Source organism: Vespa mandarinia, chromosome 8 (genome assembly GCF_050613455.1).
Source record: "Vespa mandarinia isolate Hongniang chromosome 8, ASM5061345v1, whole genome shotgun sequence".
In the NCBI taxonomy this organism is placed as follows: domain Eukaryota; kingdom Metazoa; phylum Arthropoda; class Insecta; order Hymenoptera; family Vespidae; genus Vespa; species Vespa mandarinia.
In genome coordinates, this window is record NC_140817.1 from 6,908,177 (window position 1) to 6,920,334 (window position 12,158).

The 12,158-nt window shown below is 33.9% G+C and overlaps 1 protein-coding gene across 3 annotated transcripts in view; it reads right to left on the reverse strand.

Moving 5' to 3' along the window:
* Positions 1-12,158, reverse strand: part of if (integrin subunit alpha inflated) — a 51,434-nt gene that overhangs the window by 33,743 nt on the left and 5,533 nt on the right. For all 3 annotated transcript variants that reach the window (XM_085658923.1, XM_035879578.2, XM_035879555.2), the window contains 2 exons: positions 4,988-5,109; positions 714-832 (listed from right to left, as the gene is read on the reverse strand). In XM_085658923.1, the coding sequence (XP_085515049.1) occupies positions 714-832; positions 4,988-5,109 (241 nt within the window). The remainder of the gene's footprint in view (positions 1-713; positions 833-4,987; positions 5,110-12,158) is intronic.

The window sequence follows — 12,158 nt, forward strand, 5'->3', positions numbered from 1 at the left end:
GAGAGAGTTTATCTATTCGTTCGTATAAAATAGGATTTTTGAGAATTTTGCTAAATTTTCGCGAAACTTTTAATCGATTAACTTTCTCGGTTAGAGAGAAAATAAATATTTATGATTATTCAACTCTTGTGAACAACTCGCACGTGTTCCTTCACCAATATCCTCTCTTTCCCTTTCCCTCTTTCTCTCTCACTCATACACACACTCTCTTTCTCTCTCTCTCTTTTCCTTTTTCTTCTTCCCTCTTTCAACAACTGCGATTCCCTGTAAGGAGTTTTCCTGAGAAGCCAGAAATAAGGCCGGATTCTTCCAGTTTATTTTTCCTTGTCCTTGCGAGAAAGCTTCGCTTCCCGTCGCACAAAGTCTGGATACTTGCGTGCCGATGTGTATAGTTTTATATACCTACGTGAAATTATTTGACTTAACAAAGCCACACACATCGTTACATGTACTATCCATCCTGTCCATCGAAAATATAATCCAATATTATCTATTTTATATGCATATAATTGATTAAAAAAAAACTCGTTTAAGCATATGCACGTACTTAGTTAACGAAACGATTCAAGGATACAGTTGTATTTCATTTTGTTTTATTCCATCAAAAATTAAAACGAACTTGTCAATGCTATTCGAAATATACTCGTTATTACATTTCGTATTTCAATTCAAGATATTCATTTTCCGGATATTTCAATAATAAAATTACTCACCATAATCGGACCGCCATCTTTACTCGAAGCAGATACCGTCGCGCCAAACCATTGAAACGTTTTGTTATCGACCTGAGTCAGACTACTAGGTAGGGACGGATTTCTGGCATGGTTGTTTCCTGGAAGAAGAACGAGAGAACGTTACGTTATCGAGTAAAAATTTTCTTTGAATTTATCGTTCGTGCTAAGAAAACGTATTTAAAGAAACTAAACGATAATATACGATGACGTTGAAAAGGATCGACGAATGAAAAGGATGACGTTTCTTTAGTAACTTTTGCACCTTTAGTAGGAATTAATTCAAGTCGAAACTAACAACTTTTGTGATGTACAATTTACGGTGCACGATATTACGAATCCAAATGATTCATTCGCGTGGGTTTTAATTTCGACACAAACATTGTGTTCAACCGATAACTATAAACCGACCTCATAATTCCCAGTAGATAATTCGTATGAATACGTATACCTACTTTCGGGTGAAACATACTTCTGACATTTCTTCCTCTTATTCTGACTCTGACTCTGGCAACCATACGAAGCCGTTAACCGTATCGGTCGCAATTGGTCCTTAAAGGGAAGTTGTCAGTCAGTCTTTCAACTATACCAGTTACCATCGACACGACAAACTCGAGATATCGAAGTGAAATAATAAATGATTGATCGATCGATCGGATCGGTTTTATTAAATTTATAAATATTTCGTCTTGTCTCTTGGCTCGCGTCAAGTTAAATAATAATATTATTATCTATGAATATTTTGAAATACTTACGTACGATATAAACTTTTGTTTCTTTTACATTATTTTTTTACATTATTTACCTCTTAAAAATCATATCGTAAATTACATACGTTTAAAAAAATTTTAACGCATTATAATTATTATGGATATATATATATATATATATATATATATATATATGTGGTAAATGTTAATATAGAAATAATAATATTCTTTGGAATATTTGAAAAAAAAGGAAAATAAAAAAAAGAAACTATATATTCGAACGGTAAATTTGATCCGTCGAACAGAAGATCAATTAGCCGAGGATAGGATCTTCTGACCTTCCCGTGAAGGTTCACCAGGTGGTATCCAACAAGAAGTGTCAAACGTTCGGGTAGGCAGGGCGTTCGTAGGGCTCGCCTTACGGTTTTCTGTATTAGGCAGGGTCGACTTCTTGTCGAAGAGTACGGATTCTCGGTATCTCGAGGTTACACAGCATGTACGACGAGATAGAACTCTCTATAAAAGAGAGTTTACCTAACCCTGTTGCTGTTCCTCTTCACAAAGTTCTTCTTCGAGAAAATCATTCTACGTCCACCAGTCTTACGTCGGACTTTGAGTTAGGCGAAGAGTAAGTGACCTCGAGGAAGACTCTACTCGAGAGATCGCTTCCTCGTACGCAGACTGAATCAGATATACGATCCTGAATCGGGAAGATCGTTTGGCACTTAGACGCGTCGGAACTCGCAGGTGGATCGACCGGATTAGTTCGAATAAGGATCGATGACGATCTCGCTCGAGATCGACAGGAATCGCTGCTCTTCGAATTCTTTCCTTCGTGTTAGATACAAAATCGATATCACAATTTATATTTCTCAATTATTGTATATATATATATATGTATATTATCTCTTTAAAAATCAAGGACATTTATATTGATCTGATCTTAACATTGTAAAGATATTGATTTTAATGAAATAACAATTGTTCGTTACAAATTTGTATTTACATTACATTCATTCGATAATCTTGTATTATGTGTATACATGTCTAACGATACACAAGGATAACAATATCTGTATTTATATAGAAGGTCATTTATTGTTCGTTCTTTTTCATTAGGTCATACCATCGTCATCATTCGCGGCATACGCAACGTTCGCGATCTATTTTCGAATACGCATCTTGTTTGCATCGTCTTGACGGCACCGCAAAGTCGGATCGACTAGTCGAGCAATTCATTACTATTTTAAGATCGTTTCTTCTACGTACAACTATGCATTTCGAGTATTTTTTGATTTTTTTCTTTTTCTTTTTTTTTTTTTTTTTTTTGGAATTTAGGCTAAAACTGTTGGATTTTGTTCTCGAGCGACGCACGATCATTTTCAAAGACTGACTGAATCTTCTTGTTATCCTGACAAGATAGAGGAAATCTTTCGATCCGATCTTAATTGGATAAGAAGATCGAATCTAAGACGAAACTAATTATCGTTTATAGTGAAGTATTTTATACGAGAAACCAATTAATTTAATCTAACCTAACGAACTCTCTGATCCTTTTACGTATCAAAAATATATTTCTCAGCTTTGAGAGAAAGAGAGAAAGAGAGAGAGAGAGGGAGAGAGGAAGAGAGTGAGATAGAATGAGAGAGAGTAAAAGTTATCAAAATTGTATCATTTAAAATATTTTATATAATATATATTTAATATAAATTTTTACATAAGTATTTTTGTTTCAACATAGCATAAAAGATACGATTTAAAGGTACAATTAAAATGTATCTTAATTAAAAATGCAGTACATTCTAATTTTCTTCTTCTTTTTCTTTTTCTTTTTTTTTTTTTTAGTACACGAAAATAAATCTATTCAAATCTATTTATATAAATACATAAATGTAGAACAAATCCACATTATTGGATTATTATAAGCTATATAAATTAACGAAATAGAAAATACATTAATCGTATCTTATTTTTATCAAAATTGTTTTGCAACACGTATTAAAACAAATGTAAATCTAATTTAAAAATTTATCATTTATCTTATATATTCATCGTTATACATGCTGTTTATATATAATAATAAACAGCAAATTGATGAAATACGATTTATACGATCGATAGGCATTTAACAGCTCTCTTCTAAGAAGGAAAATAAATAAATAAATAAGAAACTCCTTATCTAAAAAAAAAAAAAAAAAAAAAAAGAAACGAAATAAAAAGAAAGAAAGAAATGAAGATAGAAGTAAAAGAGTTCTCGTAGAATCATCGAAGCGTTTCGGTAAATCGCATGTCCCGGTAGATAATCCCGCTCGTTTCGTGCTTTGTTCTGGAGGTGTTCGAGATAACTTGAAATAAGCGAACGAGCAGGTAGAACGGCCGAGGATTTCTCGAGCCGGTCGATTACTTTCGCGCCGGCAAATTATGGCTGAGATTATCGTACCGAGTTACGGCCTGCTGATCATAGAGAGATACGCTCGTTACGAGGTGTGCAAGCGTAGATACATACATCTAATTCGCACCGGACTTGATTCCTCTAATTTACATCTAGCTGTAGTACCGTGTTCATTTCAATCGTGCTTTGAGATTAAATTCTATGTTGAAACGTTTCTCTATTTACTCGACGAAGAACCGATAATAACTGAAGATCATTCTTTTCGAATCCATTTAAATCTAGCGGTCGATCATCAAGAGTTGATTATTTGGAATGTTAGAATCGAACGAAGAGATTATCTGGAACGGAAGGCCTTCGAAAAATGGAAGGGTCAACGCAGGGTAGGTGGAGTCTACTAAGAATAGAAACGTTATATAGTCAGTGTGCTGGTTATTTCGCAGTGTCTCTCTCTCTCTCTCTCTCTCTCTCTCTCTCCTTCTCTCGAGATTACGAAGCTACTTTGAAACTCAAGCGAATGAAAATGTGGGTCAGCGACTGCGAACATATAAGTAGGAATTGGAGGTAGGGAGGTCTTGTTAGCGTACCTACAAGAGTGCGTCTCTCTAAGTACCGGACAAGTGCTTACTCTGAAAGAGTCGAAAAGAAAGAAAGAAAAAAGGAAAGAAGAAGAAGAAGAAGAAAAAGAAAAAGAAAAGGAAAAAGGAACGGAACAAGAAAGATATCGAATTAAATCTCAAGACATACGTCAGACGCGAAGAGACTTAGTTAGCAACTCCCGAGTATCACTACAGTTTGCTACTTGAATTACAGACAATTCTATTGTCCGCCTTATGTCGTCACTTTTGAACGGAACAATTTCAAGATGCGCAAACCCGAGGAAGAAGAGAGTATAGATTATACTCTATGTATTATTATGTATGTATATATCGATATACACATGTATCTTTAAGTATATTCGATTCTGACGAGCAAATTATACAAAACCGGTCCTGTCGCAATCGATTCTCGAGCGTCGATCCAGAATCAACGATTTGCCATCTCGACGGCTTTAGTATCGATTTTCTTTCGAGAGATCGACGATAAAATTTCGCAAAAGACACATCTTCGACATGATAACATGTTCGTTGCTACGTTACTGTCGCCGATGATCTTACCTTTATCGTCGAAGTGGATGATGTCGCATCTGTCGTCGGCCGCGATGTCGCATCTGTAAACCGCGCCACCCCTGTACACACCCACTTGAGATGTATCTGCCTCCGGAGCTCCTACGATTGCCCTGAAACATCATAGAAATTATTTCTTACATCTTCACGTTTAATTTTTATCTAAATGACGAATCGTTAAAAAATTCGTAATGATTTTCCTTTTTTTTTTCCTTTTTCTTTAAAATCAAAATCTTGCAAAATATAGATATCATATTAGATTTTTAATATATTAATTACGAAATATATAATATTTATGCTTTTGATGAAAACGTGATAATATAATTTTGATGATGTTAAAAAAGAGATGATAAAACATGAAAATAACGAATCTCCTGACACCTTCAATTATATTAATGACGCCACCGGTCGTCGACTCGCCGTGCCAAATTGGCCATTACCTTTATTGACTGAGGGATCATCGACATGACGTTTTTCCTAATGGACACGAATCAACGGCGAGCGGTCGTTAGCCGACGATTGGAAGGAAGTCGAGGTGTAATTTATTTCTCGCGGGTTGGCCCTTCGAAATTCGAGCAGAGGCAAACCAATGGCGTTGAAAGGCAGAACATTTTTTTCCTTTTTTTTTTTTTTTTTTTTAATATGTAATATCAAGGAAGAGAGTAGATAAGACAATCGATCATGTAATTATTCGAAGAGGGTGTGTCAGAGAAAAGTATAGATTACAGTGTATATATATATAAACAGGAGAAACTTTATGATTAATCTGGTTTTAAATCGATACTCTTAATCTCTCTCCATGACATTTGTAACTTGTCTTGAGATCGATAATTCAATAAATCGATTGAATTATGGAAATCAATGTAAACGAACTAATGCATTGACCCAGATTCATAACAGGTTCTAATCGTTCTAATCGTTCTATGTCTTCTGAATGACCTCGAACGAGTATCAATGATATTTTTATCATCAATACGAAGAAAGAAGAAAACGATGATCGACCTAATTTACATAAAACGATCATTTATTCCACAAATTTTTTTACACTCGTCGTTTGTGATAGGCGATTAGAAAAAAAAAAACAAAAAAAAAACAAAAAAAAAAAGAAAACAAAAATTTCTTCGAAGAAAATTTCTTTATTTTTTTACATATCTACAAAGGTAACGTAAAAGATATTTGAAAATCTTATCGACAGACCGAACCAACCTTGGCATACTTTAGCTTCTAAGTTGCATTGCTTGAATGTAGTGCGCGTAGGTAAGGAGACCCACACGTTCGTTCACTCACTCATATGGTTGTAAAAGCGAACGCGAAATACGTGGAAAGAGGAAAGTACGATTATGCGAGAAAGTTATGTAACCGATTCATAACTTGCTCGGTGATTCGTACGCATCTTGGAAGAAGCAATGGCGGAGCAGTGTAGGCTGGTATGACCGATAACAATAAATTGAACAATAAAATATGAGGCGATGCTAATGAGTGATTAAAGATGGCACGTTAATTTTGTAAACTGCGTTTAAATTAAAATCAGCTGAATAAAGGAAGAACGAAAGGAAGGAGAAAGAAGAAAGGAGTGGGGGGGGTGGAAGAAAAAAGAGGCCGAGCTATTTTATTTTTATTTTTATCGTTTAAAAAATATACAAATTTTTGTGTATGTTAATTTGAAATCTTTTTTATTGTCTAAAAAAGAAAAGAAAAAAAAATCCTTAAAAAATTTTTTAGTTTTTTTTAGTCTTTTTTTTTTCTTTTTTTCTTTTTTTTTTTTTTTTACTTCGGACGGTACAAACGGGATCCACACGGCAAAAACTCGAAGCGATCACTGAGAGCTAATATTCAATGAACTCTACGCACGCGTCTCGTTAATAAGGCGCGTGGGTCGAACCTGACGAAGGCCTTGCTCTCGCCCACTCCATTTTTCTTCCCTTCCTTTTTTATTCTGTTTTTTTTTTTTGCATTCGTAAAGAACCACAATTACCGATATATGACGTGTACCATGAAACGTATACATGACGTATACCAGTCGCCATGAAATTCCGTATTGATTTAAATGAATAATTATTTATCAATAAAAAAGAAGGAAAAAAAGAAAAAGAAAAGCCGCTATTTCGATTTTCTGAATAAAATCGAGCGAAAAACACGTCACTTTTAAGAAACGAAAGTAAACGCGAGACATTTATTGATTTGATATTTATTCGTAAAAATGATGTCATTTGTTGAATCATGAAACAGTTGGAAAATCGATAAACATGTATTCCGTCGATAAAATTTGTAATAAGCGATTCTTAAAATATTGTATTCGAACGATTCACCAGAAATATTGCCAAATAAAGCGTATTGTCACGATATACAGCAAAAATAACATGAATCATACGAATATGTTTAGTCTGTCCTTACATTTATCCTTGAATAGACAAAAGTTCCATAAACGTATGTCCATCTCGATGTTATTACATTCCATATTGGCCTTGGTCACATACGATAACGAATTTGCAATACACCTGCATATACGATTCGCGATTTGCTTTTAAAACATTTTTTAAACGATGCGAGATATTTATATCTCTATATATACCTATATATTCCTATTATTATTATTATTATTATTATTATTATTATTATTTTTATTATTATTATTTTTATTATTATTATTATTATTATTATTATTATTATCATTATTATTATTATTATTATTATTATCATTATTATTATTAGTAATATTACTTTATGTGTACATGCATTATAAAATTATTACCGTCCAATGATAAATAACGGATGTAAAGTAAAGATAAAAAAGGAAAAAAAAAAAAGAAAACAAATAGAAAGAAATGGCGATAAACGATCACGACTTTTGATTATATTTTCTTTCTTTCTTTTTTTTTTCTTTTTTTCGAAGATTCTCACAGGCTTTCGTAATTCTCGTCTTTACGAAGGTCGAAGATCGCGAATTAGACGGCGATTTGTCGTTCGGCGTAAATCAAGCGTTATCGTGACATCGGCTATCGTATTGGGAAATAAATATCGTCGGGTCTTTTATTCGCGCGATGGCAAAACGGCAACGAGAAGTTGCCTGCTGTATTGACTTATATTGCGGCGGGTAGCTGGACAGAAGCGCATTTGTAATCCCGTATTTGGCAAAATCGGACGGCTCCATCCGACATCGTGCATGGATGCCATTCTTGGTGAATTGCTCAATGCCGAAGCACCGTTTTCCCTTAGAATATCTAGCTTTGATCTTTCTCAAGGAAAAGGAACAAGAAAGAAAAAAAAAAGAAAACAAGAAAAAGAAACGGACAGAAAAAATATAAAGAGAAAGTTGTCCTAGCTAATTTTTTAACACCATTATTACAGAACATATCGCAAAACAATATTACATTTTATGGAAATGGCAAATCAATATTACATTTTGACATCAAACATCAAGAAGTAATATTTTTATCGTAAAACAAGCTCTATATATTTGTCATCGTACATTTTACGAAATAGATATTAATAAGAAAGAATTTCCGGTAGAACGATTACATATAAAGGGCTATAAAATGGCACCGATTATAATTCAAGCTTCTACTTCCAAAACGGAAATCACGTAAGATTTTACGTCCTTACCGAAGGGAAGGCCTTTTTCGTTGGAAGCGTGGAAATTGTCACGTTCGTCTAACCCACCACGAAAAATTAAACGTTTAGTATTCATCGCCGTGAATTGTATTTCTCTGTCGCAAGTCCTTTAGCATTTCTTCGATACCTATGGATATTTCGTAATATTTAACGAATAAATAAGTACCTATATCATTGTTTTATTTATTAATGATGTTTCACTTAAACCGGAACATCTTCCTACAAGACAATATCTATGTATGTATGCGTGTATGTATTACATGCATCTATATATAAAAGATAGAAAACAAATTATACGGAATAGCTATTGAATTCGAGATTCTAAAGGCTCGTTAAATACTAATGTCTATCGATAGTAGAAGATCTCGTGGACAAGAAATAGTGATCGAAAAAAAACGGATAGACAAGATTTTTGGAGTGAAACTTTTCGATTAAACCATGGGGGTTCAGCGAACTCTCGGTGACTTTTCTCTTTCTCTTTTTTCTTTCTCTCCTTCCGAAGAACGCGTATATGGTAATGAAGCTCCCGGGTGCGTGCTAGGAAATTTAAAACCAGGTAGATACGCCTTCCGGTCCGTTGATACTACTCCATACAAGAAGTAAAACTTTATTGTTAGCTACTCCTCGAAGAGTACACGAAGGAGTCTAATGCGGATACGCTAACCTAATGCAATAAAGTATTCACCTTATCTTTGGTAAATTTTGTCGGCTCTCCAACCTCGAGAACATTTTGCATATCCCAAGCAGTATCTAGGAATTCGCCTAACTTATCGCGATATACTGTTACATGAGATAACGTTTTCGAAAGACTCGCGGACGATTCCTTTGAGAATTAGTAATGCAAATATATATATATATATATATATATATATATATAAAAAGAGAGAGAGAGAGAGAGAGAGAGGGATAGAAAGGGAGAGAGAGGGAGAGAAAGCATGAGTGGGCGATGGAAGTGAAAATATTCTAAATATTCTTCGTTTGTTATAACGGAGACGTACGTTAATGGATCGCTAAAAAGAAATGATGTCGGTTAAATTTTGTCATATGATTTTTCTCTGATAAATCTTATCATATGTACTTATAATAACCAAATGAGATATTATATATATATATATATATATATATATATATATATATATATATAGAATGATAGAATCAAGAAACGACATGAGCAATCGAATATCAAATAGGTAGCATTTTTAAGCGTCGTTAGCTTTGCAATATTCTGCATTCTTTTCTCTCTCTCTCTCTCTCTCTCTATATATATATATATATATATATATATATATATGTATGTATGTATATGTCCAACAACAAATGAACAAACAAATAAACATATATAGATATACGTATACGTATATACATAGATATAAATAAACACAGGAAAAAGCGATGTGATAAAGGAATTCAGGCCGAATTCTATTATTGTAAGTTAATGATATGTCTCTTGGTAAGGTAGTGTTGTATCTTATTAGTCTATTAGAAAATGATTTGATGGGTAAGGCGGTCAACTAGAGGAGGAGATGCAGACTCGTGCTTGTTCGCAATCGGTCGATGACGCAATGCGCGAACGGAGGCGTATATCGACGTCTCGAGTCTCTGCTACTTTATAAGGAGCACCTTCTCACGGACACGGTACACAGTAAAATCGGCTTTCACTGTATAAAGAAAATCGAATAGGTAAATGTACATTACATACATACATACATACATACATACATACATACATACATACATATATGCGAAGAGGAATCTCTGAGAAATCGTGCGTATGCTCGAAGCGTGACAGTACGAGTCCGCGTTCGCGAGTAACACGATCCCCGCGTGTTACTCCTTAACAATTTCACTATCGATGTCTCCAATCTGTCGAACCGCAAAATAGGCAAGACAGGTATCTGCTAATGTATTGCATCCATAAAATACAATGTTTGTGTCGATCGTAAGGATAGTCGACGTACCACAAATACCTACATTTTATCTTTAGCATTTTAATTTAGATTTTATTAAAGGAGAAAAAAAAAGAAAAAGAAAAAGAAAAAGAAAACAAAAAAAAAACAAAGATAAAGATATATCGACGTAAGTGCACGTCGAGTGTTTCTATAATTTTTAGGTCATGACTAAAGTGAAAATATTTTTACAGATTGAAATGAATTTATTTACTACGGCTTATATCCACATGAGAGAGCACACTCGCATTTGAAATATTCTCAAGAAGTGGATTTCTATTTTCAGTAATAATTAGGTAGTATTAGTTCTGTGTACCAGATGACATCGCTCTTATACCTGAGTATCGACAGATGACTTTCTTGGTTCACGTTAATCGTCGATTTGACTTTTCTAAATATATTCGAAAAGACAGCCGTGAAATGGTCATCGGCTACATGTGGATAAGAGTCCTTGCGAAACATTGAACAAACCGACACCATTTCGTCACGATTGTTACAGCTAACATTATTGGTACTCGTGCGAGATTAACTAAAAATCGACGATTTTCCTAAGTAGAGAAGTGGCAACTGATCTAAAAGAAATTTTATATTTTTCATATTTTCCAAAAAAAAAAAAAAAAAAAAAAAAAAAAAAAAAAAAAAATTACGAACTAGATTAATCTTAATTAGAATTTCATCGTCTATATTATGTTCGTACGTTTCTACTGAAATAACAACTGGGTCGCGATAAACGTATTAATTCGATAAATTTAGTTGGATTAATTAACAAGCCAAAGCAAATCGCAGTATCATCGCGTATCGCCATGATACAATGACCCCTGTGTCTTCTATTATCGATAATCACGATGATCTTACGTAACGTTTTAGTTATATACTGTATCTTAATTTTGTTTATTTTTGAAATATTTTTCTCTAAAGTGTATCGATTTGCAAGAGTGCATCAAGTATAAAGAAAAAGAGAAAAAGAAAGAGAGCGAGAGAGAGAGAGAGAGAGAAAGAGAGAGAGGGAAAGAGAGAGAGAGAGAGAGAGAAAAAGAGAGACAAACAGAGAAACAGACAGACAAATAGAAAGAACACTCCTCACCCATTTCTCTCTGTCTCTTTTCTTTGCCTAAAAGGAACTATAAATCTTCGGTAGAATGCTCGTAAAACGCTTTTCCGTACGTAGGTCGTCCGGTGCACGACTCGACCCTTCATTCTCCTCCACGGAAGTAGAAACATGTGTCGGGGCAAGGTCCCCGTGGTAACAATGTCATTTCTATGAAGTGACATGTAACGAACGAAACTATCCATATGGCGGACACAGTAGAGAGAGGAAGAAAAAATAAAAAAAAAAAAAAGAAAAAGAAAAATGCACGCGAGAAGTTATTTACTAACTGTAGTTTTTAAATTCGATTGAGCTGTTTCATTAAGTTTTTCAATGTCAATATAATAATATAATTGTTTTCTTTTTAAATGGGGAGAAAATTTAAAGTAAAAAAAAGAAAAGAAAAAGATAAGATAAGAGGACAAAAGAAAAGAAAAAAAAGGGACAAATTTTTGTATCATCAAAAAATGATCTCGTTTTAAATAAAGAAGATATTTAAGAAGAAAAAGAAAGAGAG